Genomic DNA, 21,505 nt, shown 5'->3' on the forward strand with positions numbered 1-21,505 from the left:
TTGTAATTTAGCATGCCGAACTTGTGGCTTAAACATTTACGTCTACCATTACATGCTTGTTTTGCATGAAACCACCACCACTGTTTAAGCTTCTCCCTAATACCTTCTACAATCTTGCCTACAACTACATTTGTGCTGCCTTTCAACACTAACCTATGGTCTGAAATGAAGACACAGCCACCTAGTGCTTCTTGGTATTTATTTCAAGTCTGAAGCAATTACATAAGTTGTCTTCAGAGCCAGAGAATAACTAATTTAAATATGCCTGCAACAGCATGATGTAAAGCTGCTATGCTAAGAAACTTAACTGTAAACTATTCTAAGTTGCCTTATTTATCTGCCTAGTGTCTTCAGTGTTTAGCTGAAGAACAAGATAAAAGCAATGGTGAAGATGGAAGGCCTTACTTAAAAGTAAAGTGAGGCGGAAGGCCTCACTTAAAACTTAAAGGCAGTTGCCTTTACACTCTTCCAACCACCTCTGTGGTAACAGCAGGTACATACGACTTAATTTTCACAGAATGTAGCAGGATATAGCTGCATCTTCTACAACTGGATTAAAGTAGCACCTTTTGGGCAGAGCTAGACAGTAATACAAGATATTACACAATACTTGGAAGCCCTGTAGTCTATAATATGGCATGTCTGTGAACTAGGTGGGCTGCAGTGGTCTAAAAAGTAGTACCTCAAAGACCTACTCACTACAGAAACTGTACAGCAATTAATCTAAAACTAATCTAAAAATATTTAAAATATTTAAAACAGCAAAGTTTTAACTGAAGTGTGAGCTGATTCCTATATTCCTGTATGTCTATAGGAATTGGCAGGCCTCCTGAATCTCCCATGTTTGTTTGTACTTGCATTGGCACAATTTTGTTAAAAATTAAAAGTATTAGGATTGAACAGAGCTGCCAAAATACTGGAATAACACTAAATGAGACTTAAGCCAGGTATGCTTGTGAAGAAAGTTCCTGAGTGAATGGAATTCACATTCTTCATCTATCCATTAACAGAAATACCTGTTAATCTCTAAGAAAAACAGCATGGCCTGCTTTTTCCCTCCTTAAGTTTCGCTTTTCAATTCAGAATACAAATTTTAAGTGTATATGCAAAGGACAGCTTAAGAAATGCCATATTTTTAATGATATTTAAGCAGAATTTAAAAAACAATCTGCTCTCTAACATTTGATTCAAAGTTGTTTTGATGATCCAGGCCTGTTCAGAAAGTTAGCACTTCATGACAGAGGAGGAATGTTTTTCACTCCTGTCTGAAAAATACCAAATGACTGAACAGCTGTGCTGACTTTAAAAACAAATTATATATGTATTATGTATATACATACACACATGTATTTCAGTCAACTACAAACATCACCAATACTAGTCCAAAAATTGAATAAAAGCCTAACCTATAGGCATTCCTACAGTTTTTATGTACAACAAAAACATACACATGCAAAAACCTGTCTACGGTACTACAGTATGTCCAAAAGTTTCCAATAAACCCATAAACCAGTACTGCTATTAGACCTTTAGCAACAGGAAATCTGCACTTGCACAATCCACCCCCCAGCTTCATGCAAAGCTTTTATTATTGTTAATTCTTTTTGTTTCAGTGTTTTCCCTAATAAAATGCAATTAAAATGTCAGTATTTAAAAAAAAAAAAGAAAAAAGGCAAAGTACATTTTCCAATGTTCTCTAAAAAAAAAAAATCTCTAACATTATCTTTACTTCCTCTTCACACTATATCAGTATTACCATCCAGTATTTCTAAGAAAACCTCCCAATTGCTTGAAATATTGATATCTTCTTCATAGATATGATAATCCAGAAACACAGTGCCTGGGTTCTTCCAGGTTTTCTTTCTTAGGCGAAACCTATAAATACGTCACAAAGAAAACACTTGAGTTTTTATCTGCTCATAAACACTTACCACTGCCAGAGAGCAAAACTGAATATTTTCTGACAAAACTGAAATACAACTCATTTATGCGAGGTTTGGTTACGTTTATCAGGAATGAATTTAACATTCTGAAATAGTCCTTACAGCAAGGTATCACTACTGGCTCTTAGTGCTGTATCATTCATAAACACAAGGAAAACAAGCCTGTGTTGTGCTTGTTCAGTGCAAGAAATGTGTATGGATTTAGAGAAAGAAAAGAGTTTCCTATTTCGGATAAGAAAACAGAATATTCCCAAACACTTGTGACAGTTTCGCTGGGTTTTGGTTTTTTGGGTTTTTTGTTTGTTTGGTTGGTTTTTTTTTTGTTTGTTTTTGGTTTTGCTTTTTTTTTTTTGTTTTTTTGTTTTTTTTTGTTTTGGTTTGGTTTTTTTTGAGGGGGAAATGAGGAAGAAGGGGAGAGGTGGAAGATTAGACAAGGATTGGTGTCTGATTTAAGTACTTAGTTCTACTGCATCAATCCAGTGACGATATAAAAGGATGAGCTTTGATTTAGGTATGGAGGTAAATAAAGGTATGAACAACTAAAATTAGATTAAACAGGAGTACAAAACTTTAATTGTAATGGTTTGTCCACACACAAAAGCAGACATAAATTTTGTGATGTGCCCCGCAATTATAGGGCACTAGAGAACATAACCCAAACACTGCAGTCAAAAATCCTTTGGCCCAGTCATGGTGAGGAAAGGAGAAAAACCTTGTCCAGATCTAGGTTTCTACTCCTTTTCTCAACGGCCAACACTTGTCTTCCAATGTTTTGCTCCAGCCTGATTTTAGGCATATGTCAAGGCCCCACCAGCTTGCTCACCACATCTTACAGGTTTTTCTTCATTGCAGTGAATACAGAGCATCAGCTATTCCACAGTACATACCACATCACTTGAAACTGACAGTAGAGAGTATGTGGAATCAAGGCCCCAAAGCGAGTTCAGCCCTGACAAGATAACTGATTATGGGTAAAGGGAAGACAGTGCTGGATCAGTGCTGTACACACATCCTATGATAACGCACGAGGCAGTTTGCTGCTGTGATCTATGCTGAGCCTGCATCTAGAGAGGTGGCTTTTTTGTGAACTAATTTACTTAATGCTCTCCATCCTTGGAGAGAACAAAACTTCCCAGATCTAAACCTGCAGACATGTTGCACACAGGCAATTCTATGTAAATATTATTCCCTATACCATTCTACATGAGATGAAAGCCTAAATTAATGTTTGCATTCACAATGTGATTCAAAGACCACAGTAACTTATTTCTGCTCCTTTCATAACTTCCTTTCGCCACAAGAGAAAAAGAAATAAATTTTAAAGTAATATTTATTCAGGTAACTTCAACGGATTGAAGTCTCTTTACCTGTCAATTGTCAAGTCTAGGCCACATTGTTCTCGAAGCTGAGGAAGCAGCTCCTCTTTTGACTGTCGGACAGTCATTCCTTTAGCAAAAACTGCATCTAGAAGAAACTTGCATGGCTGTGAACATAAATAGAAAGCGATTAAAGACAAATTTTTTAACAGAAAAAAGTTAAATTTGCCTCCTGTTCATGTTTTGTGACCAGTCCCATGCACCTAGCAAAATGACCACTAGAATGCTTTTCATAAACAAGGCAGGCAATGAATTGATTAAACTTAGGTGTAACTAATTTGTGTAGCAGCAGCCCTTTGACAGGTCATTCAAACACTCTGAATGCATGCCACTGCAGAAGTAGTGTCTTGTGTCTGTGTTACTAATTGTTATCATTATATTAACATTCTACACAATTTGAAAGGAGCTTTTAAATTAAATGAGCCATATGATAATAAAAATGCCACTTTCTTGGCTTTCATTGTTCAGACAGACCAGAATTCCATGACTGGGTGCTACTATTAAATTTATCTTATTGCCTGCTTTATCAATTCAGCTTCAGTCTCTTATGCTTATCCATTATCAATATGTAATTCTGCAGTTTGGTCCAAAAAATAAAATCAGAACTTAAGGTGCATACAAAGTAAACTTTTTTGTTTTAGGCTTGTCTTAAGCAGACAGTTCTATCATCCAGCTTACCATTCTGATAACCACTGTCCGCTGTGCATGAATGTGACAAATTATATCAGTACAATATTACTGAAAACTGCAAACATGAGCAAAAACAGTTTCTTATTTGGAAATAATTCTACATGACTTTCACACATTTAAGGAAAACAAAGAAACAATTATTTTCATGTTTCCTCCATTTACACTGCAGAAATAGAGACACTTAGAGAGATACTGTAGATCACATTCCAATTGCATACTTGGAACAGCATAAACAGAAATAATCTCAAGTTCCCTTTTCTAAGTCCAGGAAGACTCGCAGGGAACTGCAGAGAAAAGAGGGACTTCAATTTTTTTCCAAGATTTCAGAGAAAAACCTTGGTCAAGACACATATTAATATTTTCATGAACCAATCCTGAAATACGCAACACCTTACCTCTGGCTCATTTATCAAAAGCTGATAGACTTTGACTCTGTATTCACCCTTCTTAAGGGCTCTTCCAAGTCTAATAGTTATCTACAAGGCAAAAGTAGTATCTGTTAGAACTGATATAAAAACTACATTTTGTAACACACTACCAAGACCAGTGTAACAATTTCACAGTGCAAGTTAACAAAAAGTTGTAAATTACGTTCTTAAGTTTGTCTACATTGTACCAATATATTTTTTTAATGATTCAGAATAACTTCTGATTAACCTTATTGTCATCAGAAAATGACGAAAGTGTCTCATTCAGCCGAACACTCTCAAACTCTTGATTGCTGGCGTAGACTCTAAAGACTTTGAAGTGAGAAGATGGAACTCCAACAAAAGGCTCCAAATGTTGCTTGAAGGCAGACAGTGTAATTCTTTTATCAACATGCACCAACAGCCCTAAGCAAAAATAAAGATAAAAATGTCATGAAACACCATACTACCAAAAAAAAGGCACTCTAGCGCATTATTTCCATATATTTACAGTTACCACTGGCAGCAAAACAGTACTGAAAAGTCAGAATTATAGTCAATGGCCACATTTACATTTTATCTGAGGGTGCTACTTTAACCTTTAAGAGCTTTGCTGTATTTTAAGTGCTTATTTGTAGATACTCCTGAAATAGTATCCAGGAGTATCCAGGATTCGTAGATACTCCTGGATACAGCAGTTCCAAACTGCCCTATTTTGCAATCAGTGAAGTCGTGGAGCAAAGTAGTATCTTCTCCATTCAGTAACACAACAGAGAATCAGATGGAGATTTGCAGATAATGCCCCTACAGGTCTCCCCTGCCTCAAGGGAGAAACAGAAGTGCTTCTGAGCTGAGGCTGGCCAGGCACATGCCACCAACCCTTTTTTTTTTCTCCTGGTTTTCAGAATTAAAAAGTTTGGTTAATTCTGTGTTCTGGAAGGCTACAGGATATCACAAGGCAAGCTCAAGTCTAGATTAAGGGACTTTTTCATGGAATAATTTTGTGATTAAGGAAAAGCCACTGTAATAATACAAAATTCTGGAAAGTAAAGTGAGTAGTTTATCTTCAGAAATTGTGTTTCTTAATATATGCAATTTGGACTAGACTGCAAACTACAGTATGATTATACTGTGTCATGACTCATTAGAATTAAAAAATTGCTATTCAGAATATTTAACTAAACAAATTAATTATTTGAATTATAAATCCATTCATGTTGTCATACTAAAAATACATAAAAACTTTCCCCTCAGGATAATCATTTATACAGCGTACTATGAAAGCATCAAAATTACTGTAAACAATTAATTCCTGCATCCAACTTGTCCTACCAAAAAAAAGAAAGGGAAAAATTAAAGTAGTTCAAGATTAGCCCCACAGAAAGATCCTTCCAGGCTAAAGGATTAATTTTATTAAAACTTTAGTAGCTGCAGTTAAATTTCTCTGTGGTTTTAAAAATGAAAAAGTGTTCACAGAAAAAACCACCATCAAAAAAGATTTTACTCTTTATGTATTATTACTACATCAGGATTTCTGGATTGACAGAAAAACCTTTGCCTTTCAAAATATTTATCTCATATGCTGTTGTTTAATTATTCTTCTGCTAGCTATAAAATATATGCAGGTACTGAGCACTGTTTAAATAGTTTATCTTTATGACAATTAATATCCGACTTAGGCTCTTACACTGAACTTGTTTGGCCATTTTCATGTCAGCCATACACTTCATTGCACCTATTGTACTTCAGTTAATGAAAAGCAACAGTCTACTGAATTAAATGATCAGCGTCGAGTATATTTGAATTTTCTTTACAGTCAAACGACTACGAGTTTTCAGGTTTGTTAATCTAAAGTTAACAGAATTATTGCTCTGTGAACCACAGTAAATAACTGCATTCTGAAACAAGGGAATCAGCAGCAGCAGATGCAACTATTTTTCTTTCACTGGAAGACAACTCAGCTTGTTCTATAGAAAACAATTTCAATATAAGGAAACTCATGTATCATAGAGGTAGCTTTTAATTTTCTTAAAAACAAAAAAGCAAGACATTGTTCAAATAGGTAATCACTTTTTACAAGATCAAAATTAGGCTAAGTTTTTGCTGAACATGATGCCACATCCCATCTTTGCACTTTCATTAGCTTTAATCTGACATTTAATAAAGTTTTTCAATACTGTCATTACACTTTTAAACACAGCATATGAATTAAATATTAATAAAAGCTAGATTATTTTAAAGCACTTAAAAAAAGAATACCTACATTTTTGCCCTTCTCCTGAACCTTCATCTGCAGTGTAGGGTTCTGATTTAAAGTACATATATTGTGCTTCTCCTCTGCTCTTGCCACTTTCATCGTATTCACTATCTGTTCCAGAATCTTCTTCTGCTGTGTCCCAGGTTTCTTTCTTCCCCTGATTTGCTTTTGATCGCCTACTACTTGTGATACTATGAGAATCAAGTCCATTAGCCAAGGGAAGAGGGGCATTGTCCACGTTGCATAAAGTATCACTGCTATGACTGGAGCTGAGGATATCACTGTCCACTGAACTTGTACTCCTGTCGTTATTTACATCTGAATCTGACCGTTCCTCAGATTGGAGATTTTCTGGATCAGAAATCTGAATTTGGTTTTCAAGTTCTCTGTTTTCTGCTGATGCTGAAGAGTCTACTTCATTTAAAGGTGATTCAATGTTTTCAAAATCACTGGCTTCTGTGCTTTTGCTGCTGTCTCCATTATCCCCCTCCTGCTGCTGCTGCAAGGACAAGCTTTTAAGCTTTTCGGTGCTTTCTTCCAGAATTGCCTCTACAGATTTCATATTACCTACAGGTCCTTTTACTCTTTCACAGGCTTCATCCAAGTTGCCTGCATCTCCACTAGACTTCTGATAAACTGCTCGTCTAAACTGAGATCCAGGTGATTGCTCTGGTAATGAAACATATAGTCTGATTGTATTTGCATGACGATCCAAAAGTTTCCATAAATGAGAATCTGTATATGTCACGTGACGATCTAAAGACTCTGAGCTTTCAATAAATACCTGAACATAAAATAACAGTGTTTTATCATATAGTGTTGTTTTAAATAGAAGTACAAGCAACAACAGCAAACAGCTAGGATTGAGCACACATTAGAAATTATGTCACTAAGAAATATCACCTTTTATAAAAGAATTAAAATACATGTTTAGAAAAAGATAGACTAAGGAGTCTGTAGTTTAATGACTACTTCACTTTTCCTTATTTTCATACTCATGTTAAGATTGGAGTGAACTGCAACCAGACTGACCAGCAGCAGTAAACACTTATGTTCAGAAGGGTATTTATGTATCACTTCATGTGCACCCTTCACCTCTACACTAACGCTAGTTATGGTAATAATGAGCCCCACAACTACGGCTGACAGTATTTTCTAGTATTGCATCATAAGTAAGAAATCTTTAAATATATATGTGGGTAAACAATAGCGCAAATTAGAACACAAGGGAACAAATTTCTCTTTTCCCTTCGTCAAAAGCCACTGTGTGTTGAAGTGACAATGTGAATGCGACAGGGCTTTAAGTAGCTGAACAAGTCAATGCCATTGTTTTGCTCAGCTGTAAGCCATAAAAGCCTTCCCTAATCTTTCTTCATCGAGGATAGTGTGTTCTTGAGCTTAAATTTCAGAGATAGAGGATATGCAAAATGTACTAAAAGATGTGCTACTAGTACTGTAGTAAAAAGGGCAATGCCACACATGTTATTCAAGTTATTTAAGTACTAAGTTACTCTTTTTCTGAATGCATTACACAACTATTTATTGGAAACATTTATTAGAATTTTTTTTGGAAAAACAATATAAATTTGGCTATGGAGAATTTGCATAGTAAAAATTACTGAATTTAGGACAAAAACCCACCAAAAACTTGCTCTTAGTTTTAACATTTGCTTCTTAATAACTTCAATACTGAGAGCAGGCACAGCTGTTCAGAAGGCTTAGAAAACAAATTAGGCAGGTTTCACAGCAATACGCCAACCTTTGTTCCCTTAAGAAGGGTTGACTTTCAAAAAAAATCTCCATTGTAAGGTTGTTAACCTCACCATCATTTGAACCACTAAGTACCAACCAGATATCCGATTCTGGATCTGCTCTACCTTGTTATGCACGCTTGGTTTCATATATAGCCTATAGTATTTATCAGCACTACAATATTTGCTAGTTAAAAAAGCCCCACACAGTACACAGTGAAATACATGACAGTTCTCCATTATAAATTCTATAGATATCCATACCTTTGACAACACAGCAGTGAAGTCTACAAATACATAGAATGAACAATTTAAGAACCAGAGCATGTACCTTGTTGCTTCTAAAAAAGCCTTCGGCTTTCAGTGTTTTGCTGGAAACATTCAGAAGACGCAAGTCATTGTAGCAACGTTCTAATACTACCCGCATTGTTTCAGCAGGCAGGTGTGTTGCCTAAAATAAGACATTGACAGTAAGGTAACATGCACATTATATGTAATTTCAAATCTGGAAAAAGTATTTCATTTTTTAAGATTATTCATAGGGAAAGGAGAAGGTTTGTTTATTGACTTATAAATTGTAAAAGACAACATGGGGAAAAACCTCCCAAACCTCTTCAGTCCTAGTTCCTTTCCTCCATCCTTTGATAAGTAGCAAATGTTAGTTTTTCCAAAAGGTCAGCAGACTAAAATGGCTTGGCTTTGCAGAGAACTGGCAAATTGTTAGTGACCAGTAACATAAGGAATTGGTCTTATTATTTAGGGTATGAACCAACTGAAAAAAAAAAAAAAATTCTCGAGCATCAGGTTTTTCACACTGTTCACTTAATTCTTAATTAGACCTAATTCAAATTACTGATATCATGTTTCATAACAAATATTATGAAGTTACACCAGCCACTGAACTATTTTACACAGAACTGACTGAGTAAAACGTCTGTCTTCCAATTCAATAGAAGCAGTAACATCCCATGGTTTAAGACCATGAAAAAGTCAATCTGCATCTTAATAACAAGTGGCTGCTGGGATGAAATGGAGGGTTTGTAAGGAGAACATGGACAGCTTTGGATGTTAATTTCAAGTACTGAAGCCAATGGGGGAAGTTACATGTTGGTTCAGTTGTATGATAACAGTTCACCAGTTCTGCACTAACTGAATACTCAGTGAGGTGGTCCAAGTCACTAACGCAAAAGAACATGAAACCCGACTCTTCAGCTTCCCCCAAAAGCTTACTATCTGGTAAGCTAGTAAGCAATATGGCCAGACAGTGGCTAAGCTTCTGCAAAAGCCAGGGTAGAACTCTGGGTGGAAACAAGAGGCAGATAGCTGCTTTTAGCAGCGGCGAGCAGACAAGACAAGCTCAACTGTAACAACTAACCTAACCCTACTGGACATGACACACAGCACAAACTGCAAAAGGTGCAGGCTCTCATTTAGGTATTTAAATTATGACACATTTTCACAGTCAGAATGAATGAAAACTCTGCAATACAAGTTCTTAATGACTGTAAATTACCTTTGAGATTAGCTGTTTAAATTCTGAAACTGTTTGGTTCAAATAAGCTCGTACGCTTATTGGAGGAGCAACAGATTCAGTCTTCAGGTCGACTACGTGAACCTTTACCATGACCTCTGCAGGGAAGAGGAAAAAGGAAACAAAACCACGTATATATAAGAGAGAATTCAACAGGCAAAAAATCCCACACGTCTGATGTACTGATTAAGGGGTTGCATTAAATACATACAAACAGTAATGAAGTTGAAAAGCAGTCTAATTTCAGAATTCCATTTTCAGATCAATTTTAATGCCAAAGAGGCAAAAATGTTCCACAGGTTGACAAGTTTTCGCATACCTTAGAACTGCTTCAATTAGAAACAAGTTGGCAACACAGCACAGTGTGTAGTTTTGAGTATTGACTTCATAAAATTTAGTACAACAAAGTTTTCTTCTTTCACACATCATAATGAAAGTTCTATGTTTTACAAGTTTTATTTTCATGCCATCATGCAATATACAATTCTAGCCTATCTTTGTCTATATGTAACTACATGTCTTACCCCCAGGTTTATAGCACTGGAAAATTTGGTCAGGTCTTCTTGTTTCCAACAGTAAGTCAAACATGTACGTTGATTTGACACCTCCAAGTAGTAAACCCATTGGTGTATCCTCTTCTCCTTCATAAGATCGTTCCAAGTAGTCATGAAACTCATCATATTTGACAAGACGACAGCAATCCAAAGGAACAGCCTCTTCTAAATCCATTAGCTAAATCATGCACACACACACACAAAACCCCAAAACATTTAACAATGGTTTATTTGCTAGTTTAATTTTTCCCTTATAAGCTAGAAATATCTCAGTACGTGTACATCCAGGAATCATTTGAATTGACAAATTTCAATTTGGTGTTAGAAAAAACATACACATACATCATATATATTATATACACATGCGTACAATATATATACACGTTTTCAAAATTAAAAGAGAAGCCTGCATCAAAATGCAGAGAAGGGGAAAGTTTGAAAAGTACGTATATAAACATGTGAAGACATGTCTCAGAAGTATATTCAGAGGAATACATTGCCTATCAGTTACACCAAACGGCATCTTAGAGGCCTGAGGAAGTCATATGCACTAAATATCTTACGTGCATCTCAAGAAGATGTTAACACATTCCAAATCTGTAACTGCCTTGCTGGTATTCTCCCAGCCAGACACATATGGCAAGAACCAAAGAGTACAAGTAGGTAAGCAAGAACAGATGTCTTCAGCTTCTACCTGTTTGTGGAAGGCAAAGATCAACAGATGCTTTGGTGCCCACTGATGTTATTGTATTAGCTATGAAGGAAGTTTCTTGAAAGAATTCTCTTATTACATATCTAATACAACATTTTACTGCAATACATATATAAGCGTTCAGAATTCCTTCAACTTACTGAGGCTACAACAGTGAGTCTAACAGCAGCTCTCACTGTCTGATTTTAAAATAAGGGTATGTAAAATCATACTGCCTTTTAAAAGGGCAGGCTATACCATTTCAATCAGAAATCATCTGATGGCTACTAACAGAAAACTCAGTCAACAATCCCCAACTAGAATATCTCAAAAAAAAAAAAAGCACAAAAAACCCTCAAACCAATCCCCAAGAAACAATCCCCAACAAAAAACCTCACAGCCAATCCCCCCCAAACACTCCCACAGCATTAGAAATTTAAAAACTGAAGATAAACAGCAGAAAAACCTACATTTAATAATTAAACTATTGTTACGCACAGCATACCTTGTAAGCTATTTCCACAGCTTCCTTCAGTGTCCTGTCCTTATGAACCTCTAATTTGTTCTCCATCATTATTTGTTTTGTAGGATGCATGCAGAACAATTTAATCTATGAAATACAAAAGGAGAAAAATTGATCATGAAGGTGTTTGCAAATACTTTTCATATTAGAGTACATTTAAATTTACAACCCTACATTCAAACAATCTAATATAAAATACATCTTTAGCTCTACTTCAGCTATAGGACAGTTTCCTTTCAACTGGTTACACAACTGCAGATAGAAAATGTCAAAGGCACAATAGATAGCACTAGTGTATATACATGTACATGTATATCTACATCTTTTTGCAAGCTAGGGTATGTCATCTATAACCAGAACATCTTTAAACTGTAAGCAGCGTGCAAATCCTCCAAAACAAAATGCACACAGGAATAGTGAATGTAAAATTCTTTTTTCACATGCAGAGTTACATATTTTGCAATCACAGAGAACCTTCTAATAAAACAATCACTTGATTCATAGGTAGACCAGCTGACTGTCATGCTTGTAAGTCACAGATGTCATTTTTTGTTACTATTGAATCTATGGTTGGAAAAAGATTCTGCTCTTTCTGTCAAATAATTACTTTAAAATTAGTTTAGGAAACATCACTTCACAAAGCAAAGGGTCACAATATGAAAAGATTTAGCAGTACAAAACACTAACATACAGCATTACATACTCTTTGGAATTCATTTTGCTGAAATCAAGTGATGTTAGATTAACTGTAGCTTTGTTTTGGTTTTAATACCAATTCAAATTCACACGGAAGACATGAACTCAAAAACATCTCTGGTGAATACCTCTAACATGCCTCCACTATGTACAGGCATCCAATAGGTGTACAGTTCATTTTAAAGAGTTATTAATACAAATACACTTATCACATGAGTCCTTGTATTGTAGTAAAACTCTACTATTTACTGTAGAAAATAGTATTTATTTTCTTACTAGAAAAATAGTATTCTATTTTCTTACTAGAAATATATTGTTACTTTATTCAGCAGAAATTCTAACCTTGCAAGTGTTGCGCTCAATTTCACGTTGCCTCTTTTCTTGTTCTTCCAGTTCTCTCTCTTTCTGTACCAATTGTTTAATATGCTCTGGATACTCATGTGCCTCAAGAAACTCTGCCAGTAAAAACAAACCAATAGTTTTAAAAAATAAATTTTTCCACAGTGGGCAACATCTTAGGAATTATGGGTATATTTAATAGTTTTCTTTCTTGCCTTCTTCCCTCTTCTCCACTCAAATTTCCCACTATATCATGTCCTGTTCTCTATTTCATGATTTAAATGAAACTGAAGTCAGCCTTTTATTCCCCCTAATTATACATCAGCAACACAAGAAAATGCGATTAGCACAACATTAATATTCCAGTATCAGGAAGGGAAGCTTTGCTGTTGTAAAGAAATACACTAAGACTGATGACTGCACTTGAGCCTGTTTTTACAATAAAGGTAAATTCTGTTTTAGAAATTGAATTAGCTAATAATAAAAGTCACATGATACCATCTATATTGTGGTAAAGTAAGTATTGCACTTAATACAGATTAGTGTACTTCATGAGATTTTGTTTCATAAAGAGAAACAAAAACAGAACATACAATACTTCATCAAGTTAAAAAAAATCAACTTTTGCAAATACAGTTGTCTGCCAATCCTGGTGCCACTCCTATCATAAGGAAGTGGGCAAGTAATTTTTCAGATATAAAAATGGTTTTGGCATGTTCAAGAAATCTGAAATAGCAGATTCAGTTTCTTTATGTGCTTGCTGAGGAATTAACAATCATAGCACTTACGGGAAAATCTATTTTCAAAGACAGCTCTTGACACATGGACTTTGTTTATGTCTGCTGTTTATTCTTACACTTCATACAATTTACAATCACTTCTTGTTCAGAATGAATAATATTGTTTCAATGATTCAAATATTGGAACAATATTTTTCATTGCTCTTAAGACTTACTACTTTATCAATTTGTTGATAAAAGGCTTTCTTTTAACAGTATCCTTGTGTTGAATCCACTTCAAAACTATATAAAGCATATACGTCAGATACTGTTACTTTAAAACCAAATAATTATTTTTATAACTGCACTGTTCCCTGCATCATGAATTCTCAGAAACAAAGAGAAGCCAGCAAAATTGATTTTGTGAGATACTTAGATTTTCCTCTCCCTGTTTCCTCAAAGAAAATACCATTGTTCAACTTTATGGAGGAAATAGAAGAAAAGTAAAAGTCAAAAGTAGAAAAAAAGTAGAAAAATAGAAAATAGTAACATTTCTGAAAGTACTCTTATGTATGATGAAATAGATTACTGCTAAAAATAAATGTGGTTTGTGTTTATCAGCATGTTGAAATTAGATGACAAATTTGTTCCAAGTACCATAAAACACTTTTTAGAATATACTGATATAGAAGTAGTTGCAAGTCTACTTTTATTAATTTTAGGATTTTTTTAAAAATAAAATTTAGTATAAGGTTAGGTTTTTTTAGTTTGTATTCTAAAAAACATTAAAGCTTGTTTTACCTATCCTTGCACTGCTAATTTCTTTCCTTATTCTTGCTAATAGTCATCCCCATGTTAGAATTCAAAATTTTACCCCAAAAGAAGCAGTTAAAGGAAGCAGACAAATATTCACCTCCCTCCTAAAATATTTACAGCAGAATAAGATAAACAAAACATTATTTGATCTTTTATTCCCCTCTCCACTGGACACGTTACAAGCTGGTATGTTACAAACTGCCAAGTATACAAGTCTCTTCTACACTTGCATGCTCTTCAGAAACAATGAGTGAGATGCCAAAGCTTTCAGTTGTGAGATTCTTCTACTCTATTAAGTAATACGTAATTTTAGTTTACCACTGCTCTTCCCATTTCCTTTCTACAGCTGTGCTTCTAACAAGGGATTAACAAGAAGGGGAACAGCAAACTAACATGCTTCCTCCTATTTTGGTATTAGTTAAGAAAAGTTCTATCAAATTTTCATTTACTACTGCATCATTTAGGTGTGCTCAGATTTTTAGATGAGAAACATTAAGTGTTTTCAAGCAAATAATACAGTATTATTAAAAAAATCTACAGTAAGAAATCCTGGAAGTTTACAGTTATTAGTAATATAAACAGTCTAAGACCCTATGAAATCAGCCAATACTTGAACCATGCCTCCAACCAGACATTCCTGTTTTGAATCCAAATAGAATCTTAATTTTCCGCTGTGTCATATTTCAAAGATTAATCAACCCGTCCGCTACTACATGAGGCCAAGCCTTGGTGAACTAAATCAGAGATGAGGGGAATAAAAGACCATGAAATCCAAGATTTGTTTTAGACTATATAACTTCTAGTATATTGTCTCACTTCCAAACTGAAACCCAAACAATAAGGGCTGGTTATAAAGTATAAAACTTTGTTATTATGAAGTTCTTACATACTCATTTTTAAGTGAAGAAAATTTTTTATTCCACTATCAATCATGACACTAATATAGCATTACATTATAGTTTATTCAGTGTCACACAGTATAGGTTTTTCATTTCCATGATATCCAAAATACTAAAAAATTAGAAAATTTTGTGATGACCTCCTAATGATCCATAAAGGTTTATTATAAAAAGAGTAATGAAAAGCTATAAAAGAAAGCTTCCTCTATGAAAGTTACTTTAGCTTATCCTGAAAATACCGATACCACCATCCTCACAAAAATTAGGACTCAAATGTAAAACATCTCCTTTCCACAACAGAATCTTACTAGTTAAGAACTGCAAAACATACTTACTTGCATTTCTCGTTGGATCCTTCAGTCTATATATCAGCATGTACGCATTTGTGGAGCTGGTGGAGAAAAGAAGAGTTACCTGAATTTATCAGATAGGAGAGCAATAATTGACTTCAAAAGTTGTTTTGTTTTTTTCAGTAAGGAGCTATATCATAAGTATCTTACCAATACGGTAACCAAAAAGGATTTTCAAAAATAAATACATTATTTTCATTATCTGAAACAGCAATCAGGATAGCTTAAAATTAATAGTAGATGCTTCAAATAGTTGTAAAAACCAACATGTTAAGCACATGCATCTTGGCCATTTATTTGATTACACTAAAATATGACAGAAAGAAAAGTAGTATTACAGTACTACTAACCTAGCAAAAGCACTGGAATAATAGCCTCTGCTTCCAGAGGATCCACCGTATGTTTTCTTAATATCTTCCTGAGTTATCTAACAGAAAATCAATTTAATGATTATTTGAGAAACTTGCACTAATCGAGATGCATTTATTCTCATTAGGAAAAATGGCATTATATAATTAACACACAATATTAATCATTCTATTTTTTTTAAATATTTCTGCTTATTTGTTGACTGCAAAAAAAAAGTCTATTTCAAAGTGATCTGCCTCTTCATTTTACAATGAATGTAAACTTTTTTTTTTTTTTTTTTTAAGTAGGAACTTCTTAGAAAAACTTTGTCCAGGTTCTTGATTGCAATAATGTTTATGGATATGTGTAACACCTGAAATGCATCAGCAGGACAAGTTTAACAGCACTGTCTGGGTTGTAATAGATCTACAAATACACGTATCTAAGCAAGAAGTATTCTTCACATGTATAGAAGGCAAAATTCTAAATCCAGCCTGGTCTGTACATGAATAAAGGCTTCTTTATGAACCATCCATCCTTCACCATCAAGAAGAAACACTCCACCCCACCCCCCCCAAACATACAAAACCCCATACATAAATAAATAAACCCAAATATCTAGAAATCAGTTACGCTAATGAGTGAAACATGTATATGGCAGGACATTAGGGTGAGAATATGAAACAAGGTAAATGCATGAAATACCTGCACATAAAACCATCTTCATTATATAAGTGAAAAATCACATGCAAGATACAAACTTATGGGTTCATCTATGAGTACACAAGATAACAAAAAATACTATTTTTACCTTGCTAACATGCTGATCATTAAAGCTGTACCACTGGTCATCACTAAAAGATTTTATACAGGCATAATAATGGCCACCAGCAGCACTTCCAGAATGAACCATAACAGAAAAGAGCTCATACAATAAAGAACTCTGGGCAGAGAAGAAAAAGGTGTGATATATATTAAGTAAAGAAAAGGTAATCAAATGATCATTTTAAAAGTTTTAAAACAATTACACAAACCCAAAAATATAAATAGTTGTATGTTACAAACCAGATCTGTATAACAGAAATGCATTACTGCAATAGACACTGAACAAAATCAGAGCTCTGATACGCTAAACACTATACCAGAGCATGTAATAATGGAAGTAAAGAGGAATTTCCCCTTTTCCTGGTGGGAAGAGACAGAGAAAAGACCAAACGACTTAAGAAAAAAAAAAAAAAAAAAAAATCATCGAAATATTTTTAAAACACCTTAGTGCATTACTGTTACTACTTCTTCGTACAAGCTCTAAATTCATGAATTCTTACGCTAGATAGGTATTAAACATATCTCCACCCAAGAAACAAAAGTAATGACCAACTTGCCTGTAACGACAAAGTTTACATTTATTCACTATCACCCTTCCCTGCATTCCTGAAGATTGCTTTTTGCCCCTTAATGCATATTGCAAACCAGCAACACACCGTTAATGCTTATCAGCACTCTGAATTAATTTCTCTCACACCACTTTGAGTTTGCTGTCATAAACCTTTCTTTTCATAGATAAAAGGAAGGAAATAAAGGGTACTAAGGACATACCTTCAGTGTTGTGTATACATTAAAAATAAAACTGAACAATACCAACTCACACAAGTGTTACAAGAATTAAATATTTTTAGATTATATAGAGGAAACGCACTGTAAATTCTTGGCATATACCGCATCCATTATTAAGATATCCAAACCAAAAAGCTAACAACATGGCTTGACAGCTGGTTTGCCTTGAGAACAAGTAATACGAATTAATTGGCCAAAGCTACTGTCAAATCTAGGACATGACATTTGCATTACAGATACATTACAATACTCTGTCCCTGTTCCAGTCAAGTGACCATCTATTAATTTCTTTCTTTTTTCCAGCTAAGACTGAAAGTATTCAGGACATTTATCAAAAAACCCTCTCAAATGGTTTAAAGTAAATGTAAACAGGGACAGATGTGCAGATTAAAATGCAAGTCAGTCTTTAAATATTTATAAAAGTAGCAGTTACAGCCAAACAGTTTCCTAATAAGTCTGAATAAAAAACTATTGGCCAAGTTTCAGATGAGTTCACTGAATAACAACACATGAAGTATACATTATAGATATTACCACAGAACTCAAAGTTTTTGATGAATTTTGTATTGGGAAGAAAATTCAATCAGGTTTCTTGAAGATCTCTGCTAATCTTTATGTCCCACAGAAGGATGACTGCTATCCTAGACTGACTTGCTGCTCAACTCTTTTACATTAACTCAAGATGACTGAACGATTATTTAACATTTAGACCCATAGCCTCATCTATATGACTTTTTTTGTAAGGACAAGAAATGGATGGCAGAGACTGTTCAAAACTTTCCAACCTTCTCCTACTAAACCTCAAGACACTTTTGCAGTCAAAGCTGGTAGGCCTTTCAGAGTTGGCCCCAAAGAAAAAACACTGCTCACAAGACAAAATAGTCTTCAATTTGAGGGTCTGCTGCCAAAACAAGTTATCTGGGAATTCTCAGTCTGACAAGCTAGGAAGACCTTTATTCTCAGGTGACCTCCAAATCAGTTCCATGCTTTTCTTTGTCAATTCCTGGAATTTTAATAAAAACACACACTCCCACTCCCCCACCCCACCCTCAATATCAGAAATATTTATACTTTTAGCATTTACATTTGTGGTGGGTTGACCCTGGCCAGCAACTAAGCACCCATCCAGTCAGTCACTCCTCCCCTTGAGTGGGATGGTGGAAAGAATTAGAAGAGCAAAAGTGAGAAAACTTGTGGTTGGACATAATGACAGTTTAATAAGTGAAGGAAAGAGGGGGGGGGGAAAGATACAACGATGCAAAGGCAATTTACTCACCACCTCCCACCAGCAGACCAATGCTCAGCCAGTCTCTGAGCAACACCTACTTTGGAAAGCCCCCAGTTTTTACTGCTGAGCATGACCTTACACAGCAGGGAATATGGCATGGAATATCCCTCTGGTCAATTCAGGTCAGTCATCCCAGCTATGCTGTCCTTCCAGCCTCTTGCCCACCTCTGGCCCTACTCATTACAGCGGCAGAATGACAAAGAAAGACTTCATGCTGTCCAACACTGTTCAGCAAGAGTTAACACACTGGTGTGCTATAAACACTGTGTCAGTCACAAAACAGAGCACCACACAGGCTGCTATGAGGAAAATTAACTCCGAATCAGACAAGGTACAACATTTTTTAAACATACCTTTTCACTTCCAGCTTTAGAAATTCTTTCTGCTGCACTATTGCTTTCGAGGCAGATTCCTTCATCAACTCCATCATCATTAGAAAAATCATTGCTCATTTGATCACTGTGACAACTGCCTTCATTTTCAGCTCCACTATCAGTGCAACTCTCAGTCTGAGGAGACTTCTTAAAAATAAGACATATATACTCTTATACATTTAAAGTTACACAGAACAAGAAATAACGTTTGCAAAATGAAAAAATTCCAATCTGCAAAACAATGAATCTCCTCAGAAACCTAGAGATCTCTGCAATTCACCATCGAGAACTGACTTGTCTATCCAGTAACTGTGTTCAGTCCACCTCTTAGATCAGTATTGTCATGTCTCGTGTGGAATTGAATGGTAGTTGGAACTGAATGGCATCCTGGGGTGTATTAGAAGGGGTGTGGTTAGCAGGTCAAGAGAGGTTCTCCTCCCCCTCTACTCTGCCCTGGTGAGGCCGTATCTGGAATATTGTGTCCAGTTCTGGGCCCCTCAGTTCAAGAAGGACAGGGAACTGCTAGAGAGAGTCCAGCGCAGAGCCACGAAGATGATTAAGGGAGTGGAACATCTCCCTTATGAGGAGAGGCTGAGGGAGCTGGGTCTCTTTAGCTTGGAGAAGAGGAGACTGAGGGGTGACCTCATTAATGTTTATAAATATGTAAAGGGCAAGTGTCATGAGGATGGAGCCAGGCTCTTCTCAGTGACATCCCTTGACAGGACAAGGGGCAATGGGTGCAAGCTGGAACACAGGAGGTTCCGCATAAATATGAGGAAAAACTTCTTTACAGTGAGGGTGACCGAACACTGGAACAGGCTGCCCAGAGAGGTTGTGGAGTCTCCTTCTCTGGAGACATTCAAAACCCGCCTGGATGTGTTCCTGTGCGATATGGTCTAGGCAATCCTGCCCCGGCAGGGGGATTGGACTAGATGATCTTTCGAGGTCCCTTCCGATCCCTAACATTCTGTGATTCTGTGATTCTGTAGTTACCTGGTTTCATACTTGACAAGATTGTATCTGTTACTACCCCGTTCCATTTACTAGTTAATTCAATTAAATACCTGGAAGTCTAATATCTGATAACAAATCCTATTATAACATTGCCCTGTTAATCAGAAGTGATTTGGCTGGAAATATTTTCATCCACAAAGATTTTTTTTTTTCCATTTCAACTCATTGGACAGAGTCAAGGTATTACAGTAAGACTGATTAGTGTTCCATTAGCTTAAAAGCGTGACGTCAACAACACTATGAACGCAGTTCATTTAGTACGAGTCAGTATATCCATCTCTTACCTGATCCTCTTTCCTCTGGATAATTCTTTTGATTTTCTGACAGTTGTTAGTTCTGTCTCAAGTTCTATTCTCCCAGATCAATCTCCATTCTCATTTAACCCCCCCCCAATAACCCTTTGAGAGGTATGAAATTGCTTACATGGCATACTTCATAAACCAAAGGTTTGTACAGTGTCAGAAAAGCCTCTCCATACGCATATCAATGCAGTATTTCTCTTATACCACTACAAGCTGGCAAAGTGACATAATGTTTTCATGAATGGAATTAGAGTAATAAATTTAGTCTTTAATGAAGAATGCACATTAAATACTTTTTGGTGAATGTAATTGCACAATATGAACTTTGGCCAAAACCGTAAGAGTTAAAAGCCAGAAGAAGATACAAGTGAAAAGTAAAATTTTACAGATCTCATTTCTACAGCACACACAACATTGTAAGTCAGAAGGGAGTAATTAATCATTAATATTTTCTGGACTAACCTCAGCGTTCAAAGTTTCAAAACTTTACATCACCTCTTGTGACCGAAACAGATTTCGGACACAAGCTTAAGAAAAATGTTTCATTCTGGATTTGCAGTATAAATACAGCCTCAAGATTTGTGCTTTTAAATCACTCATGTGAAGATATAAGAAATCAGAAACAGCTTCTTATTGTAGCATGGAAACCCTATAGTGATTGGAAAACGTGCCTCCTCTTCAATATAACAAAAATCCACATGGACAGATTTAAAAACTTCAAATTAAAATATTGCCATTGCTAAACAACATTTTATGTAGATGAACAATATTGCTAAAATGGGTTTATTATACTGACATTTTAGTTTTCTTAATAAGAAACTTCAAGAAAGTTAAAGACACTTCTCTGAAACCAAACACTTTACCTCATCTTCAACATCAATGAAGACACTCATGTCTAACTCTTCAGGAAAAGTCATACGATCGTTGAGTTTAATTCTGTGCATGGTGGTATAATCAAAGTCAAATCTCTTCAGCTGTAAAGTCAGCAGATATGGAAAATGCAAGAACCGAAGACCCTAAACG

At 35.4% G+C, this 21,505-nt stretch overlaps 1 protein-coding gene across 4 annotated transcripts in view; it reads right to left on the bottom strand.

Annotated features, from left to right (window-relative positions):
* Positions 1-21,505, bottom strand: part of USP47 (ubiquitin specific peptidase 47) — a 58,663-nt gene that overhangs the window by 5,242 nt on the left and 31,916 nt on the right. For 3 of the 4 annotated variants that reach the window (XM_068398146.1, XM_068398144.1, XM_068398143.1), the window contains 15 exons: positions 21,346-21,498; positions 19,146-19,313; positions 16,702-16,833; positions 15,893-15,969; positions 15,528-15,583; positions 12,762-12,874; positions 11,706-11,810; positions 10,480-10,687; positions 9,938-10,053; positions 8,756-8,875; positions 6,680-7,457; positions 4,667-4,842; positions 4,405-4,485; positions 3,311-3,426; positions 1,757-1,875 (listed from right to left, as the gene is read on the bottom strand). In XM_068398146.1, the coding sequence (XP_068254247.1) occupies positions 1,757-1,875; positions 3,311-3,426; positions 4,405-4,485; positions 4,667-4,842; positions 6,680-7,457; positions 8,756-8,875; positions 9,938-10,053; positions 10,480-10,687; positions 11,706-11,810; positions 12,762-12,874; positions 15,528-15,583; positions 15,893-15,969; positions 16,702-16,833; positions 19,146-19,313; positions 21,346-21,498 (2,518 nt within the window). The remainder of the gene's footprint in view (positions 1-1,756; positions 1,876-3,310; positions 3,427-4,404; positions 4,486-4,666; positions 4,843-6,679; positions 7,458-8,755; positions 8,876-9,937; positions 10,054-10,479; positions 10,688-11,705; positions 11,811-12,761; positions 12,875-15,527; positions 15,584-15,892; positions 15,970-16,701; positions 16,834-19,145; positions 19,314-21,345; positions 21,499-21,505) is intronic. The other variant, XM_068398145.1, reaches the window with a different exon arrangement.

The sequence above is a fragment of the Nyctibius grandis genome, chromosome 4 (assembly GCF_013368605.1).
Source record: "Nyctibius grandis isolate bNycGra1 chromosome 4, bNycGra1.pri, whole genome shotgun sequence".
Lineage (NCBI taxonomy): Eukaryota > Metazoa > Chordata > Aves > Nyctibiiformes > Nyctibiidae > Nyctibius > Nyctibius grandis.